The following is a 19967-nucleotide window of genomic DNA, read 5'->3' on the forward strand; positions in this document are numbered from 1 at the left end:
CCACATGGAGGAAAATCTATTCCCAAGTGGGCCGGACCGGAAAAATCATGGTATATATAACTTAAAAACAACAACTTCAGATTGTTTTCTTTGTTTTAATACGATCAACATACAACATAAAGCTGGAGCCTGAGGACAGTGTGTCCAAAATAGTACAAGCACAACATCACTATTAATCATAAAACACGTCAAGTTTATTTGAAAATTCTAAAGAAAAAGAACACACAAACACACAATGCCTCAGTGATTAACAGAACTGTTTCACAGATCACAGAACTATATCAGGGTGTCATTTCTCAGGGAGAAATGTAGATAAAAATAATGAAATCCTGTTCCCCAAACAAGTGCAAGAACCACAGAGTCAAGAATAGGTTAAATATACAAATAAAATCAATTAAAAACAATAGCACATCAACATAAAAACATATAAACATAAAGCTGGAGCCTGAGGACAGTGTCCAAAAGCACAACATCACTATTAATCATAAAACACCTCAAGTTATTTGAAAGTTCTGAGGACAAAAAACACACAAACACACAATGCCTCAGTGATTAACAGAACTGTTTCACAGATCACAGAACTATATCAGGGTGTCATTTCTCAGGCAGAAATGTAGATAAAAATAATGAAATCCTGTTCCCCAAACAAGTGCAAGAACCACAGAGTCAAGAATAGGTTAAATATACAAATAAAATAAAATCAATTAAAAATAATAGCACATCAACATAAAAACATATAAACATAAATCTGAAAGCGTTGCTCAAACTCCCGTAACAGTCCCGTTATTTATATTGAACCGCTTCATGTCTGCCACATGTTGGGTCGCGCACACATTTTTCAGACAGGGGAAGTGAGCTGCATCACCACCGGCAAGTTGCGTCTCCCACAATGACAGCTTCAACTTGAAAGAACGTATGCTGTCATAATACTGCGTGACAACTTTGTTGCGCCCTTGCAGCTGTTTGTTCAAGTTATTCAGGTGCTCTGTAACATCCACCATAAATGCAAGGTCCGGCATCCATTCTGCGGAATGAAATTCTAACACTGGTTTGCCCTTTTCTTCCATGAACTGTTCAATTTCTTCTCGTAAATCAAAGAAACGCCTCAGCACAGCACCTCGGCTTAACCATCTTACCTCAGTGTGGTATGGCAGGCCATAGATGTGGTCTTTCTCTCTGAGAAGGCTGTCAAACTGACGGTGATTCAGGCTTCTGGATCGGATGAAATTAACAGTTTGGATGACCACCTTCATGACGTTATCCATCTTTAATGACTTGCAACACAAAGCCTCCTGGTGCAAAATACAGTGAAAAGTCAAAAAATCACGTCCTCCATTTGCAGATTGCACTTTCTCTCTGAACTTTGTCACAACGCCTGCTTTTTTCCCGATCATTGAGGGCGCACCATCTGTAGCCAGGCTGACAGCGCGGGACCAGTCCACTCCGACCCTGTCCAGCGCGCCGACGAGTGCGGTAAAAATATCAGCTGCTGTCGTTGTATCTGTCATCGGCACCAACTCCACGAACTCCTCGGTGACGGTCAATGTGTCATCAACTCCGCGATGAAAAAATGGCCAGTTGTGCAACATCTGTAATGTCCGTGCTTTCATCAATTGCAACCGAAAACGCAATAAATGACTTTACTTTTTGCTTCAACTGGCTGTCCAAATCCACTGAAAGATCGGAAATCCTGTCTGCAACTGTGTTTCTTGTCAGGCTGATATTTGCAAAAGCCTGCCGCTTTCAGGGCACACAATCTCCGCTGCCTTCATCATGCATGTTTTTACAAATTCACCCTCACTAAATGGTTTTGAAGCCACTGCGATTTTATTAGCAATGAGGTAGCTAGCTTTCACTGCAGCGTCACTGATGTCTCGGCTGTGAGTAAACACAGACTGCTGTTTCTTCAGACCCGCCAACAGTTCATTCACCTTCTCTCATCTCCGCTGTCCTTGAAAGTTGTCATATTTGTCGGCATGAAGACTCACATAGTGGCGACGAAGGTTATATTCTTTCAGCACTGCAACATGCTCTGAACACACCAAACATACAGCTTTCCCATTCAATTCCGTGATTAAATAGGATGACCATTTTTCTTGGAACACTCTGCACTCTGCGTCCACTTTTCTCTTTTTTGACAGAGACATATTGGGGCAATGAGGGTGCCAAAGCACATAATGTTAAAAGTAGAAGCCGTAATAAATATCGCGGGCAAAACAAAGTAGCTCATTGGCTGCACGTGCTTGACCTACTTGCTCTGCCCCGGTATAAACAGTTTGCTTGCTTAACACAATTGCTATTGCGCCATCCAGTGGACGCAATTGGAACAGCAGTTTATTTTATTGAAAAATTGCAGCGCATTTTTATACTTTACAAAAACTATTTTTTTTTTGTTTTTTTTGTTTTTTTTTCAAAATCATCTCGCGGGCCGGATTAAACCCGTTTGCGGGCCTGATCCGGCCCGCGGGCCGTACGTTTGACACCCCTGATTTAATACATGTTATTAACAAAGTGTGCTACATTTGAAGTAGAAATCGAAAATAAACGTTCTTACATGAAATTAAACGTTTAATAATTTTGAAACTAAATTAAATAGGTTGATGTATATGTTAAACCAGTGAGGAAGAGGTGAAGCGAGAGGGATAACTGGGCCCAACATCTTTCTTCTCCAGCAGGTGGCGTTTTCTTCTTCATTTTTTCGCTCACAAAGCGAGGAGTGGGGAATGAGTGTTGAATTTGGTTAAGAGATTTTTTAATGGTTTATTTGCTACGTGTGGCTTATTTGATCTAATATAAGTTTTGTCGGGATTGTTACGACTACTTATATAAGTAGAATGTGACATCCCGGCAACTTTTAGAAAAAACATTATATTTCAGCATTGTGCCTGGTCGTCACTAGTTACCACAGCCACAAAGTCATATACCCTGCCAATTTCTACAATTTCTCTTCTTAAAATGTGATTTTTACCCTAACCTTAACCACACTGCTAACCTTATGCCTAACCTTAAATGAAGAGCAAAAAGCAACAAAAAAATCATGAATTTTTACAATGGCCAATTTTGACTTTGGCTGTGGTCAAAACTGTTGTGCCTGTTGTTCACACGCGTATCTGCCTTCTTACGGGCTAGAATGGTCCCACCTGATCTTGACCCCTAGATAGTATAGGCCTACAGTTTATGAAAACTAACTTGCGCAGCAGGTTAGGAGAATTAACGTAGCAGGATAGAATAATTTAGGTTAAGGTTAGGAAAAGGGTTAGCTAAAATAAGCTTTATCCTATCAAGATCAGGATTTTGAGAGTCTGATAGCATTTTTGTAGAATAATGTCAAGAGAAGACCAGAGTGAGCTGCATGGTCACTTTCTCTGCTAATTTGCCAAGTGCATGAGCTTCAACAATTGTTAATACCCCAAATAATGCCACAACACTTACACAATAAAGGGGGAGTATGTGTTGTGATATCAGATAATTGACTCATGAAAATACAGGTTTTGTGAGTATCTCTCTCTTTCACTTTCTGTCTCTTTCTCCTCTCTTTTTCCTTTCACATCTAAAGTTACGTTATAGACTTTGTTAAGATAAAAGCTTTTCTGGATGTAGTGTGGAAAAAGCAACACAAGGATACATGCATTACCTTAAGCAAATATACTTTATTTATGCGGAAGTAGCAAAAGTATTCTAAATTACATCTGAAACATCGGCACACAAAGTAAACCATTTTGTTTTGATCTCCCTGTTCCGGAGGCGCACTTCAGGTCATTTGATTAACATTACATCCTCAAACTCAGCAATCCTATGAGAAACAACATGCAGTCATCTAGGAGGTCCAGTTCAACAGCCAAGTTCAGTGCCATCTTTCATATACAGTACCAGTCAAAAGTTTGGACACACCTACTCATTCCAGGGCTTTTCTTTATTTTTACTATTTTCTACATAGTAGAATAATAGTGAAGACATAAACTATGAAATAGCACATATGGAATCATGTAGTAACCAAAAAAGTGTTAAACAAATCAAAATATATTTTATATTTGAGATTCTTCAAAGTAGCCACCCTTTGCCTTGATGACAGCTTTGCGCATAATCTTGGCATTCTCTCAACCAGCTTCATGAGGTAGTCACCTGGAAAGCATTTAAATTAACAGGTGTGCATTGTTAATTTGTAGAATTTCTTTCCTTAATGCGTTTCAGCCAATCAGTTGTGTTGTGACAATGTGGGGGGGTATACAGAAGATAGCCCTATTTGGTAAAAGACCAAGTCCATATAATGGCAAGAACTGCTCAAGTAAGCAAAGAGAAACGACAGTCCATCATTACTTTAAGACATGAAGGTCAGTCAATCCGGAACATTTCAAAAACGTTTAAAGTTTCTTCAAGTGCAGTCTCAAAAAACATCAAGCGCTGTGATGAAACTGGCTCTCATGAGGACCGCCACAGGAAAGGAAGACCAAGAGTTACCTCTGCTGCAGAGGATAAGTTAATTAGAGTTAACTGCTTCAGAGTTCAAGTAACAGACACATCTCAACATCAACTGTTCAGAGGAGACAGCGTGAATCAGGCCTTCATGGTCGAATTGCTGCAATGAATCCACTACTAAAGGACACCAATAATAAGAAGAGACTTGCTTGGGCCAAGAAACACGAGCAATGGACATGTGCTATTTTTGGTCCCAACCGCCGTGTCTTTGTGAGACGCAGAGTAGGTGAACGGATGATCTCTGCATGTGTGGTTCCCACCATGAAGCATGGAGGAGGAGGTGTGATAGCGTGGGGGTGCTTTGCTGGTGACACTGTCAGTGATTTTATTTAGAATTCAATGCACACTTAACCAGCATGGCTACCACAGCATTCTGCAGCGATACGCCATCCCATCTGGTTTGCGCTTTGTGGGACTATCATTTGTTTTTCAACAGGACAATGACCCAAAACACACCTCCAGGCTGCGTAAGGGCTATTTGACCAATGAGGAGAGTGATGGTGCTGCATCAGATGACCTGGCCTCCACAATCACCAGACCTCAACCCAATTGAGATGAGTTGGACCGCAGAGTGAAGGAAAAGCAGCCAACAAGTGCTCAGCATATGTGGGAACTCCTTCAAGACTGTTGGAAAAGCATTCCTCATGCAGCTGGTTGAGAGAATGTCAAGAGTGTGCAAAGCTGTCATCAAGGCAAAGGGTGGCTACTTTGAAGAATCTAAAATCTAAAATCTATTTTGATTTGTTTAACACTTTTTTGGTTACTACCTGATTCCATGTGTTATTTCATAGTTCTGATGTCTTCACTATTATTCTACAATGTAGAAAATAGTAAAAATAAAGAAAAATGCTTGAATGAGTAGGTGTGTCCAAACTTTTGACTGGTATATAATTCTGATTCAAATTACATTTAATTACCATAAATAATGTATTATATTAAAATATATCCATGCAAGTTAACAAAGGACAAGGTGATATCAAAATCTCAAACACAACAAAACAAAGGACTAAGGAGGGTACCGAGGGGGACCTACGATCATATCTATGAAAATATATTCAACAAATATAAGACAAAATATATAAATACATTTACATGTATGTATATCTATGTACATCAGTAATATATCTCCATGTGAACGTCACAAATTATTCCTTTCTTCAAGACCGTTCACCTGCAGATATGAGTCTTGGCGATAGTTTGGTGAATTTCAAGCACATGGTGGTATAGCAGTGGAGTCTGCTGAGGGGAGGACGGCTCATAATAATGGCCAGAACGGAGGAAATGGAATGGCATCAAACACATGGAAACCATATGTTTGATGTATGTGATACCATTTCACCAATTCCGCTCCAGCCATTACCACGAGCCTGTCCTCCCCGATTAAGGTGGCACCAACCTCCTGTGTCGTGTTGTACCTGTTTTCAGATCATAATCCTCATCAAACCTAGAAGCTGTCATACAGCGACAAATGCACAGCAGCACAACATGACATCTGTCCATATTGTGCATGGTATTATGTCACTGGTAAACATTTCAGTTAGATGTGCCACTGAAGATATCTTTTCAACCTAAATGTATTGAATGCTGCATGGGGATATTTGTATGATATTGCCCAAAGAAAAAAGTTAGGAGTCCGACTTATAGGCTTGGTAGATATGTAGATAAGTCACTTTTCATAGCAAGCTTCCAGTGCAGACTTCTGTAAACCACTTCGCTTTAGTCTGCCCTACAAGATACATTTACCTCTATTGACAGAGGGATGTGCAACTGTGTACATACCATCCTAGAAATCTGCCAAATGTGCCTTCAATCAAACAGAAAGAAACAACATATTTACATTTTAAAGCTCATCATTATTGCATTATAAATTATTTGACATTTTTAAATACTCTGCTTCCTTGTGCATCTCTACCTCTATGAATCATAACACTGGGAGTACTCATTAGTACAGAAATGCCTAATTTCCTCTGTGTGTCGGTGGAACAGGAAATCCATCCTTTAAACAGGAAGTCCATGTAGGCAATGTACATTTGGTCAAAGTTACTTGGAACAAGAAAGTCTGTAGGAATCCAATATTGTGCTGTAGTTCATGGTTGTGCCCCTAGGTGGCAGCACATTCTATTGAGCTCCATGAGTGGAAAAAATGAGTTTACTGTTTCACAAAGCTTGCTTCATTTGACCAGCTGCCTTAATAATCAGCAAGTAGGGACACTCATGGTCATTGAAACAGAGACCGTCTCCCACCTTGGACAGACACTACATATAATATACTTCAGTGCAGTTTCACTGAAGAGGTTTGACTTGGCTAAGGACACATTTTCTTCCATAAATTGCGACTCTCTAAATCAAGTCCATCATAAAGTAAATGCTCAGAATACCTTTAGTAGAGATTCCTCTTTTGCAAGAGACAAAAGATTGTTGAAAGGATTTTTCCCCTAAAAGTGACTTTAGACTGGAGTCTCATAAAATGCCAAGGGGTATTGGTGTCACTAAGCTCTGCAGACAGTATCTCCAAAATGAGCTAATCTTTGAGACCAATGTGGGTTGGTTTGGATTGAAAATAAATAACCTTCAATAAATTAATAAATAGAATATGTGCCTGCGTGTATTTACAAAGCAGAAAACATTTAATTTAATATTGTTCAAAGAACACTATTCCAGTAGACAGTATCAATTCTTATCAGACCGGCTTTCATCAAAGCCAGTTAGCAGCTAATAAACATATTACATTATAAATTATCATCAAGATCACAAGGTAGAATATAATGCAGTTTCAGTCACCTTTACAAAAACCCAAACAAAAAAAAATCTTCACATCAAAGCAGGCAGTAGTCGACAAAAATTGCTTTGTTCACGAGTCCTGTGTGAGAGCTTTTTACAAGTCAGTTTGTGCTCCTGCATGTGTGCCCAATTATCTCCTCTCCTGTTTAAACCACACACACGCTACTCCATATTGCACCGACCATAAAGAAAATAACAAAATTAAAAAACTGATGCTTTGAATAATAATGCAAATATCTGAGGTGCAGACAGATCCCGCACAAGCCGGACCATCTCCTGGAGAGAGGGAGCAGGAGGACGAGAAGGGAGAGTGAGAACTGGGTCTCAGCGGTCTCTGCAGGTGGGCAGGTTGACGAAGGTGAAGATGTTGTACTCAATGAGGATGGAGAAGCAGAGAAAGATGGAGTACATGAGCAGACACACCAGGCCCAAACGACGGTCCAGTTTCCACCCATTCAGATGTACCCCCAGGACCTAAGAGAGAGGTGGGAAGAGATTAAGAAATTATATTTATTTAGAAGTATATTTCATTCTTTAAAATCAAAGACAAATAAACTCAGCAAAAAAATAAACGTCCCTTTTTCAGGACCCTGTCTTTCAAAGATAAGTTGTAAAAATCCAAATAACTTCACAGATCTTCATTGTAAAGGGTTTAAACACTGTTTCCCATGCTTGTTCAATGAACCATAAACAATTAATGAACATGCACCTGTGGAACGGTCGTTAAGACACTAACAGCTTACAGACGGTAGGCAATTAAGGTCACAGTTATGAAAACTTAGGACACTAAAGAGGTCTTTCTACTGACTCTGAAAAACACCAAAAGAAAGATGCCCAGGGTCCCTGCTCATCTGCGTGAACGTGTCTTAGGCATGCTGCAAGGAGGCATGAGGACTGCAGATGTGGCCAGGGCAATAAATTGCAATGTCCGTACTGTGAGACGCCTAAGACAGCGCTACAGGGAGACAGGACGGACAGCTGATCATCCTCGTAGTGGCAGACCACGTGTAACAACACCTGCACAGGATCGGTACATCTGAACATCACACCTGCGGGACAGGTACAGGATGGCAACAACAACTGCTCGAGTTACACCAGGAACGCACAATCCCTCCATCAGTGCTCAGACTGTCCGCAATAGGCTGAGAGAGGCTGGACTGAGGGCTTGTAAGCCTGTTGTAAGGCAGGTCCTCACCAGACATCACCGGCAACAACGTCGCCTATGGGCACAAACCCACCGTCGCTGGACCAGACAGGACTGGCAAAAAGTGCTCTTCATTGACGAGTCGCGGTTTTGTCTCACCAGAGGTGATGGTCGGATTCACGTTAATTGTCGAAGGAATGAGCGTTACACAGAGGCCTGTACTCTGGAGCGGGATCGATTTGGAGGTGGAGGGTCTGTCATGGTCTGGGGTGGTGTGTCACAGCATCATCGGACTGAGCTTGTTGTCATTGCAGGCAATCTCAACGCTGTGCATTACAGGGAAGACATCCTCCTCCCTCATGTGGTACCCTTCCTGCAGGCTCATCCAGACATGACCATCCAGCATGACAATGCCACCAGCCATACTGCTCGTTCTGTGGGTGATTTCCTGCAAGACAGGAATGTCAGTGTTCTGCCATGGCCAGCGAGAGCCCAGATCTCCATCCCATTGAGCACGTCTGGGACCTGTTGGATTGGAGGGTGAGGGCTAGGGCCATTCCCCACCCAGACTTGCAGGTGCCTTGGTGGAAGAGTGGGGTAACATCTCACAGCAAGAACTGGAAATCTGGTGCAGTCCATGAGGAGGAGATGCACTGCAGTACCTAATGCAGCTGGTGGCCACACCAGATACTGACTGTTACTTTTTATTTTGACCCCCCCTTTGTTCAGGGACACATTATTCAATTTCTGTTAGTCACATGTCTGTGGAACTTGTTCAGTTATGTCTCAGTTGTTGAATCTTGTTATGTTCATACAAATATTTACACATGTTAAGTTTGCTGAAAATAAACGCAGTTGACAGTGAGAGGACATTTCTTTTTTTGCTGAGTTTACATGATAGAGTCACTCACTGTGAGGAAAACAGACCCCAACAGAAGTCCCACAGAGAAGATGAGCCCTTTGCTGTTCAGTTTAATCTAAGAGAAGAAAGGGTTATTAAACAGGAGAAGAAGTTAAACCATGGGGTTGGGAACTGATTTCCAACACTTTTGCACCAGTATAAAGTGTACACCTGCTATTTCACCAAAGTTACACCGCCAAACTGATTTATTATATGGTCTTATGCCAGCTCTTCTTTATTTGGGCCCTTTTGAAATGTATACAGTATCCATAAGCTGTTCTCTGTGTATCTCATTCCTACATTAGACCCTCAATACACAACTCAATTCCCTAATACACAGTCAAAGCCTTCATTGAGAATAATCATGTAACGCGCCACACTCCAAAAGCAGCAAAGCTTGTCTGTCTGCTCCTGGGAACAGATGAATGTAGGCATTCCTTCACGGCCACAGCACCCCCACGTGCGTTTGATCTAGTGGGGTTATGGAACACTGGGCTACAGGTGTATTTCTCTTGGACTGCTGACAGCTACTTTTTTCCTATCTCTTTCAGCTGTTAGGACCCAATCTCTCATGTCAAACTGGAAGATATATGTGTATCTACAGCGATCACAAATAACAGATGCGCCAATGGCTACGTAAACATGGCATGACACTGACTAATACTGTAAATAAACATACATAACATTGGTGCCATTTGACAGGAGCAGAGGGCTCTGGACAGAAGATCAATTGTGTCATCTCTCACATTAAAAAGCAACATCAATATTACCTTCACAGAATAGCCTATCACGTATAAGTGTCAGATGTCAGTTTTTATTGTGCATTTCTGATAGAGGTTTACTAAAGACCTTACACAGCCAGGGTTAGGAGAAACAGTGTTTGTTACTTACATAGGAGCCGTAGTTGATGGCCAGAGTCTGCAGGGCCCAGGGTAGGCCCAGTCCAATAAGGATATCAAACACATTACTGCCTATAGAGTTAGACACAGCCATGTCCCCAAAACCTGAGAGACACAACGAGAGGGAGCGAGAGAGAGACAGAGAGAAAGGGATGGAAATAGGGAGAGAGAAAAAAAAGAGGAGCGGGAGAGAGAAAGAGAAATCAATAGACCGAGAAGTTGGTCAACATCGGTAACATCGATAAAGAATTCTGACTTGCTGAGGTAATCAGGTCGCCACAAACAACAAACACAACAACAACAAGCAGACTGTCATGGAATGTGTTTTACATTTCCCTCTCTCCGACAAACTCTGATTTATGAAAGGGGAACGAGAATTAACACATAAAAGAAATCAAGGATGGAGGAAGGAACCACGCTGGGTTCTCTTCAGTCCACCCGTCCCCGTCACTCCCACACGACTCGGTCACAGTGACAGATGACAAGCGCTCCCCTCTTCCTCATCCCTTCTCTGTATCCCCCTTCTCTCTGTTGACCATGTACACAGAGTGTGGAGCTCTTTGATTCCTGGGTGTCTGTTCATGGGGCGGGGGAGCAGCAGGGCAAACAGCACTGGTAGAGAAAGTACTCTGTGTGTGTCCTCACCTTGCCGTGCCACTATAAGACTGGCCATGCAGTCAGGGACACTGGTGCCAGCTGCCAGGAAGGTGATGCCCATGATGACGTCAGGGATACCCAGAGTAAACCCGATCACTGTCACCTGAAGGGAAGAGACACACACATCAGTGAGTTTCTCTCTGTGTGTGTGTGTGTGTGTGTGTGTGTGTGTCCTCACCATCCAGACCATGACATAGGAAAAGCCAGCAATCCAGAGGGTGGAGGTGACGAAGGAGACCATGAACCATCTCTCCCAGCGAGGGTTGGCACAGTTAGGCACTGTGAAGAACAACAGCAGGCACAGAGGCCAGGCTAACATCCACTTGATCTTATTACAGCACCCAGCTAGAGAGAGAGATGGAGAAAGAGAGATAGGGAAAGAAGAAGAGATGCAGTTTCAATTTGTGTTCTTTGCTGGGTTTACATTAAGTGATGCTTTTAAAAAATACCTTTAGGCGAGTGTTGACTAACACAATAAAGAGAGCTCAGAGAGACTGAACATTTTTGAAACCCTGTAATGTTATATTTGTTTTTACCTGGGGCGTGAAAAGGCACAAAAGGTCCTTCCTCTGCCTCCTCCTCCTCCTCCTCCTCCTCTTCATCGTTCTCATTATTCTCATTGTCTTCCGTCTCGTTGCCGGCCTCCACCCCTCCCCTGTCGTCCTCTCCATGGTGACCAAGGCGACCTTTGACTCCCCTCTCGGGCCCGCCCAGTCCGTTCTCCAGGCCCCGCCTACTGCCGACCTTCACCGTGACCTCTGAGTCTCCGTTAGTGAACGGCCGGGTGCTAATCAGACGCTGTCTCTTTACAAATACATGCACACGCACATGTCATATGCTGTACAAATATTTTCAAAATAAATATACAATTTCTTCACACCCACACAGTAAACAGAAACACGGCCACGTGTGCAGAAGGCGTGTGGTCATACCTCAGTGATGAGCATGCGTGAGGCCATGGAGAGGCGTGTGCGAGGGGAGAAGTGGCTGGTGATCATGATCCTCATGCCGGCTTCAGAGAAGGACAGCTGGTGGGGGTAGGCTGACAGCAACTCATCTACCATCAACACTGACTGCTTTCTGTGAAAGTTAGCTACAGGAGACAGAGAGACAGACAGAGAGACGTGAGAGAGAGAGAGATGTGACGAACACACACAGACACATGTATGGCAGAAAGGTCAGACTGTACTTTTCTTCAGCAGGACAGCGGTTGCATCACAGTTGTCATCCAGGTCAGCGTTACTGGCTGTGCCGTTCCCCAGGCTGGACGAGTTCTTCTTACGCCTCTCCAGGAAATGCACAATGTTTGAGTTAAACCTATACACATAAATTAATAATGTGAGAGTTAAACCAAGACAAAGAGGGACAGCACAAGGATGTGGATACAACTTTATACCTCTACTCAGGATACATTAAATTGTTTTGAAGTGTGTGTATTTGTTTGTGTGTGGTATTGATGGTTTCAGACACAGACTTACTTCATTATCAAAATGTAGCCAAAATACATCAGAACCAGTGTCAGAGACTCCCACCTGGAACACACATCAATTTTTAACAGCTATACAATGCAACACATAACATATAGGTGTATGTACTGTATACATAAGAAAGTGAAAGTCATCCTTACCATGAAACCTTTTCATCATATATGAACTGTAAGGAGACAAAAAATAATTATACTGAAAACTTGGAAGAATGATTGGAAGTACAGTATTAGCTTTTGTGGTTCACTTTTTCTCTGATGTAAACATTAGTATATGGATCCACTCTGTAGATACACCATCTGATCAGCAGGAGGCAACACACTAAGGCCCACTTCACTGGTTTGCAATGGTCAGGCTCCACTCACCACTATGAGAGCAGTGATGGACAGGGTGTAGTACACAGAGTCTCTCATAAGAGACCAACGAGACAGATGCACTGCCTGAGAGAGAGAGAGAGAGAGAGAGAGATCAGAGAGAGAAGGGGAGAGGGGGGAGAGAGAGGAACGGTCTGTAAGAGTGGAAGAGCCAACATTTCACCCCCAGGTATTCATCTCTTCCTATGTGTGTGCGTATGTGTGTGTGTGTGTGTGTCTGTGTCTGTGCAAGCCAAGGTACAGAAACCTACCTGGCCAGCAAATATTCCACAGACTCCAATGATGCAGAGGATATTGAAGACAGCTGAGCCCACAATCGTGCCCACCCCCACATCCCCTTTAGTGATGAACACACCTGCACAGAGACAGAGAAAAGACAGAACACCCATGGGTTATACAATGGTTAGGAATGGAGGGTTACATGCTTGTACATGTAAACTATTATATCATTGTCACTCATTAAAAATTAAATCAAAAGTGTTATTGTCCCATACACCGGATAGGTACAGTTTTACAGGGTCAGCCATAGTAGTACAGAGCCCCTGGAGCAAATTAGAGTTACGTGCCTTGCTCAAGAGAACACCAACATATTTTTCACCTTGTCGGCTTGGGTATTTGAACCAGTGACTATTTGAACCGGGTACTGGCCCAACATTCTAACTACTAGGCTACCTGCCACCCTAAGACATAAAATATATTGGGCCTGCTGATAAAGTGATGAAAAAAGGTATCCCGCTGGGCACACCATGTCATTTCAACGTGGACATTTGGATGATATTTGGTTGATGAATGAGATTTCAACCTGTATTCACCCACTCAAAAAGACAGCCAGATGTTTGTTGAATTACCAATGTGTTATAACTATGCTTTCAACCATCTAAAAGCAAAGCTAAGTTAAAAATGGGAATACAATGTCAGATATTTTGTATTTATACCACAGCATTGTTGAATACTCATTTTCTAATTGGTTAGAAGGACATTCTAGAATGGACATTAAAACCAGATAACGGGACAGTTGAAATAGATATCGGGACACCTTGCAATCATGACGCAATATGCACCTACACACGCAGACCCTACTTGCTACAAAGTTACAGAAAGCTAAACCAACAACCACACAAACCAAAATTGGATACACTGTAAATGCAGGTCCAATGAGGAAAAACCTAACAAACAGCTATTGATTTGTTTTTGCAGAGACTTATTTTTTTGAGCTTCTGATGACCTAATGTGGTGAGTGATGAACATGAATTTCTCCGGTCTCTATGTTGCAGTCATGACGCAAGTGGCACTATGCTGTCAAATCCTCCCACATGTTTCTAGTTTGACCAGATGTTTTCAGCAACTGGTATTTTTTTATTTGGTTGTCATATTGGCAGGTTTTCTAGCAACAAACTATTTAGCTAGCTTCTAGCCTAGTGTTTGATATGCAATGCAATGTCCTCGTAATGAAGGGTCGAGTGTCCTGACAAGAAGATAAACTTTTCTAGCTATGCCAGGCAAAATCGGGCATCATCAGCTCATTGTTATGGATGTATCCAAATGAATGTCAATAGAAAACAGCTTAAACAAAAGCAAATGCTGTGACTTTGTTGTTATTCTGGCTACAGAGGTTGTGACTGTGTTAGCTGTAGCTAGTTGGCTAGCTAGCAAGCAAGGGACAAGAACGTTGCCAGCGAGCATGGCAACGGAACATATACAGTGCATTCGGAAAGTATTCAGTCCCCTTGACTTTTTCCACATTTTGTTACATTACAGCCTTATTCTAAAATTGATTAAATCATTTTTTCCCCTCATCAATCTACACACAATACCCCATAATGACAAAGCAAAAACAGGTTTTTAGAAATCTGTAGAAATGCTTTAAAAATAAAAAACTGCAATATCACATTTACATAAGTATTCAGACCCTTTACTCAGTACTGGTGCAGGTCTCTCCAGAGATGTTAGTTCGGGTTCAAATTAGGGCTCTGGCTGGGCCACTCAAGGACATTCAGAGACTTGTCCCGAAGCCACTCATGTGTTGTCTTGACTGTATGCTTAGGGTCGTTGTCCTGTTGGAAGGTGAACCTTCGCCCCCAGTCTGAGGTCCTGAGCACTCTGGAGCAGGTTTTCATCAAGGATCTCTCTGTACTTTGCTCCGTTCATCTTTCCCTCGATTCTGACTAGTCTCCCAGTCCCTGCCGCTGAAAAACATCCCCACAGCATGATGCTGCCACCACCATGCTTCACCGTAGGGATGGTGCCAGGTTTCCTCCACACGTGACACTTGGCATTCAGGCCAAAGAGTTCAATCTTGGTTTCATCATACCAGAGAATCTTGTTTCTCATGGTCTGAGAGTCCTTTAGGTGCCTTTCGGCAAACTCCAAGCGGACTGTCATGTGCCTTTTACTGAGGAGTGGCTTCCGTCTGGCCACTCTACCATAAAGGCCTGATTGGTGGAGTGCTACAGAGATGGTTGTACTTCTGGAAGGTTCTCCCATCTCCACAGAGGAACTCTGGAGCTCTGTGAGAGTGACCATCAGGTTCTTGGTCACCTCCCTGACCAAGGCCCTTCTCCCCAGATTGCTCAGTTTGGCCGGGCAGCCAGCTATAGGAATAGTCTTGGTGGTTCCAAACTTCTTCCATTTAAGAATGATAGAGGCCACTGTGTTCTTGGGGACCTCCAATGCTCCAGACATTTTTTTGTACCCTTCCCCAGATCTGTGCCTCGGCACAATCCTGTCTCGGAGCTCTACGGACAATTTCTTCATCCTTATGGCTTGGTTTTTTCTCTGGCATGCACTGTCAACTGTGGGACCTTATATAGACAGGTGTGTGCCTTTCCAAATCATGTCCAATCAACTGAATTTACCACAGGTGGACTCAATCAAGTTGTAGAAACATCTTAAGGATGATCAATGGAAACAGGATGCACCTGAGCTCAATTTCGAGTCTCATAGCAAAGGGTCTGAATACTTAAATAAAGTATTTCTGTTTTTAAGTTTTAAGAAATTTGCTAAATTTCTAAAAACCTGTTTTCGCTTTGTCATTATGGGGTATTGTGTGTAGATTGATGAGGATTTTTATTTATTTAATCAATTTTAGAATAAGGCTGTAACGTAACAAAATGTGGAAAAAGTCAAGGGGTCTGAATACTTTCCGAATGCACTGTATATGTATTGTCTATTTTCAGTTTCTGATAGTGTATATAACGTTGAAGATCTGACGTTGTATCAAAGGTACAAATTCAACATATTTTATACAAGCTTTGTCTAAGTTGAAAATTGGTTACAATGATGACATAAACCAATGTATTTTCCACGTAGATTCCACATCACAATACGTTGACAAATTACGTTGAAAAAACATTGATTCAACCAGTTTGTGCCCAGTGGAATGTGTCTAATAAATGACAAAGATGTGTCCATCTGTGTGTCTGTACATGTCTCACCGATAACAGAGGTGAAGAGTTCAGGAGCTGAACTGCCGGCTGCCATGAAGGTTGCACCTGCCACATCCTCACTAAGATGGAGACGCTGAAAGAGAGAGAAAGAGACAGAGAGACAGAGAGAGACAGAGAGAGACAGAGACAGAGACAGAGACAGAGAGTAGAAAGCACATCTTGAAAAGAAGAATTGTGTCCTTGAAATTCTTTCCAATTGAATTGACCCCGACCCTGTTATAGAATAGTGTATAACATTCTTACCTCACATATCTTCTCCAGAGAGGGAACAAAGTAGTCATCACACACCAGAGCCAGCGCATAGAACATGTACATGGCCTACAGAGGAATAGCACAAAACAAACCAGAACACATATACCCATGCATGAACAAACTTGGTGATCTCTGCAGTGTTCTGGAACCTTGAGTTTCTCCATGTGATGCACAGATAGTGTCCCTTAGTTCAATGCGTCTGTCTTTTCTGCGAAAGTATGCTAAGCCAAGACACTCTCTGTGCCAGTGGCCTCGTATACCAGCTAAGCCTCTGTCCAACATCTAGCACCCCAGCCAGCCAGAGATAAAAACAATCCTGCTTTTCGATGTATGGTCAGCGCATCACACAGTCAGTGGCAGGTAGCGTGGCAAAAGTGCATGTATAGTAGAGTGGGGGGGGTGGACACTCACAAACAGGACGTGTAGGGCCACCGCTCCCTCTGTGCGCTCCTGGTTGGTGAACAGGTCTGTGGGGAACTCATGTAACGCTGGAGAGAAAAAACACACACAGAAAACACACACACAGAAAACACACACATATATTACTAAACAGGGAGAAACACGGTCTCATTTAGTGCAGCAGAGACACGTGCACTGGCACAATCATACACAGTCTATTTGAGTGACAGGACCTAAAAATAGCCTTGCCATGATTGTGTGTTTGTTTGTGTGTATTTGTGAGTGGAGCAGTGTGTGTGTGTGTGCACGCGTGTTGATGGCGGCACAATGTGCGGTGACATTCTCCCTCTGAACACCCAAGAGGTTGTGTGAGTCAGCCAGCTTCAGTCTGCCCTCAGTGCCCAAACACAACACAGCCATCTGAACTCATAGGAATTGACAAGGTCCCAGAAAGAGAGAGAGAGAGAGAGAGAGAGAGAGAGAGAGAGAGAGAGAGAGAGAGAGAGAGAGAGAGAGACAGAGGGGGGATGAGAAGAGAGGGAGCGAGCAAGAGAAAGAGAGATAGAGAGAGAGGAGAGCTGGATGAGTGGCAGAGAGAGCTAAGCCATGGGTGGGAGCGGGGAACAAGGGGATATGACCAGATTTGAGAAGAGAAAAGATGAAGGAGCACGGATGTTGGTGTAGGGAAAAGACAAGGACATGGTGAGAGAAAGAGGAAAAGAAAGGGGTGGTTAGATGAGATGTGTGGGTGGGTGGGGAAGTGAGTGAATTATGGAGGGTTGACACAGACACTATTATCCAGAGTGGCTTTCAAAGAGTTTGTTCCAGTAAACTGAATCAACTACATAGTACTATAATGGTTAGAAAACCGTGCTTCAAAACGCCCCCTCCCTCCCCCACTCCCTTCAACTCAGGAAGCTGGAAAGCTTTGGCATGGGCCCTCGGATCCTCAAAAAGTTCTACAGTTGCACCACATTTTACTCTTATTATTATAATCTATCCTGATGCCTAGTCACCTACCATTACAGATGCAAACACTAAAGCAAGAAAATAATCCTGAAGCAATTATTATGTGGATTATAATTATGGGACATTTTCGTAGGTGTTGATATATTTTTCATTAGGGCAAATCAAGCCTGAAATTAGGAATTGAAAATTTTAGAAGCCTTTTTAAACCTCAAATAAATTACGTTTGCATTTCCTGCTGTGAAGGGAAATTCTCAGCAACAAAAGAGTGATCAGATTAAGATCCTACCTTTGTATGTACATATCTACCTCAAATACCTCGTACCCCTGAACAGTGATATCGTACTTGTACTCCCTGTATATACACTGAACAAATATATAAAACGCAACATGCAGCAATTTCAAAGATTTTACTGAGTTACAGTTCATATAAGGAAATCAGTCAATTGAAATAAATTCATTAGGCTCTAATCTATGGATTTCACATGACTGGGAATACAGATATGCATCCGTTGGTCACAGATACCTTAAAAAAAAGGTATCTCATGCAGCGTGACACATCTCCTTCACAGAGAGTTGATCAGGCTGTTGATTTATGGTCTGTGGAATGTTGTCTTACTCCTCTTCAATGGCTGTGCGAAGCTGCTGGATATTGGAGGGAACTGGAACACGTTGTCCTACACGTTGATCCAGAGCATCCAAAACATGCTCAATGGGTGACATGTCTGGTGAGTATGCAGGTCATGGAAGAACTGGGACATTTTCAGCTTCCAGGAATTGTGTACAGATCCTTGCGACATGGGACCGTGCATTATCATGCTGAAACATGAGGTGATGGCAGTGAATGAATGGCACGAAAATAGGCCTCAGGATCTCGTTACGTTATCTCTGTGCATTCAAATTGCCATCGATAAAATGCAATTGTGTTCATTTTCCGTAGTTTATGCCTGCACATACAATAACCCCACCGCCACCATGGGGCACTCTGCTCACAACGTTGACATCAGCAAACCGCTAGCCCACACAGCACCATACACGCTGTCTGCCATCTGCCCATTACAGTTGAAACCGGGATTCATCAGTGAAGAGCACACTTCTCCAGCATTCCAGTGGCCATCGAAGGTGAGCATTTTCTCACTGAAGTCGGTTACGACGCCAAACTGCAGTCAGGTCAAGACCCTGGTGAGGATGACGAGCATGTAGATGAGTTTCCCTGAGACAGTTTCTGACAGTTTGTGCAGAAGTTCTTCGGTTGTGCAAACCCACAGTTTCATCAACTGTCCGGGTGGCTGGTCTCAGACGATCCCGCAGGTGAAGAAGCAGGATGTGGAGGTCCTGGGCTGGCGTAGTTACACTTGGCCTGCGGTTGGGAGGCCGGTTGGGCGTACTGCCAAATTCTCTAAAACGACGTTGGAGGCGGCTTATGGTAGAGAAATGAACGTAAAATTCTCTGGCAACAGCTCTGGTGGACATTCCTGCTGTCAGCATGGCAATTGCACGCTCCCTCAAAACTTGAGACATCTGTGGCATTGTGTTGTGTGACAAAAATTCACATTTTAGAGTGGCCTTTTATTGTCCCCAGCACAAGGTGTACCTGTGTAATGATCATGCTGTTTAATCAGCTTCTTGATATGTCACACCTGTCAGGTGGATGGATTATCTTGGCAAAAGAGAAATGCTCACTAACAGAGATGTAAACAAATTTGTGCACATCATTTGAGAGAAATAAGCTTTTTGGTCATATGGAAGATTTCCGGGATATTTTATTTCAGCTCATGAAACATGGGACCAACACTTTAAATGTCGCGTTTATATTTTTGTTCAGTATAGCTTCATTCTTGTGTATTTTATTATTCTTGTGTTACTATTTTTCATTTGTATTGTTTTTTTAACTCTGCATTTTTGGGAAGGACTCATAAGTAAGCATTTCACAGTAAAGTCTACACCTGTTGTATTCGGAGCATGTGACAAATAAAATGAGGTTGATCCCTCCCTTCCTACCACCATCCCTTCAGTGCAGTACAGACACATTCTCAGAGTAGGCACCACTGTACCATTCAGTTGGCAGGTCAGCAACAAACCGGAATGCATTTTACACAATGGCTTTGCAGCCAAAGCAGGCAGGCCCAGGGCTATTGTCCACTCTGTACCCAGTGCTGCCTACTCTTATACAGGGCAATCACTCAGG

At 42.7% G+C, this 19967-nt stretch overlaps 1 protein-coding gene across 1 annotated transcript in view; it reads right to left on the reverse strand.

Moving 5' to 3' along the window:
* Nucleotides 1-7080: 7080 nt before the first annotated feature.
* LOC121570560 (sodium/potassium/calcium exchanger 3-like) overlaps nt 7081-19967 on the reverse strand; it is a 119748-nt gene continuing 106861 nt past the window's right edge. Inside the window, exons 3-17 of the mRNA XM_041882037.1 lie at nt 16826-16902; nt 16406-16480; nt 16151-16235; nt 12968-13071; nt 12708-12782; nt 12486-12511; nt 12337-12390; nt 12048-12175; nt 11791-11951; nt 11395-11662; nt 11037-11203; nt 10847-10961; nt 10194-10306; nt 9313-9378; nt 7081-7731 (exon numbers count right to left, since the gene is read on the reverse strand). Of these exons, the coding sequence (XP_041737971.1) occupies nt 7582-7731; nt 9313-9378; nt 10194-10306; nt 10847-10961; nt 11037-11203; nt 11395-11662; nt 11791-11951; nt 12048-12175; nt 12337-12390; nt 12486-12511; nt 12708-12782; nt 12968-13071; nt 16151-16235; nt 16406-16480; nt 16826-16902 (1664 nt within the window). The 3' untranslated portion in view covers nt 7081-7581. The remainder of the gene's footprint in view (nt 7732-9312; nt 9379-10193; nt 10307-10846; nt 10962-11036; nt 11204-11394; nt 11663-11790; nt 11952-12047; nt 12176-12336; nt 12391-12485; nt 12512-12707; nt 12783-12967; nt 13072-16150; nt 16236-16405; nt 16481-16825; nt 16903-19967) is intronic.

This window comes from Coregonus clupeaformis, chromosome 1 (assembly GCF_020615455.1).
Source record: "Coregonus clupeaformis isolate EN_2021a chromosome 1, ASM2061545v1, whole genome shotgun sequence".
In the NCBI taxonomy this organism is placed as follows: domain Eukaryota; kingdom Metazoa; phylum Chordata; class Actinopteri; order Salmoniformes; family Salmonidae; genus Coregonus; species Coregonus clupeaformis.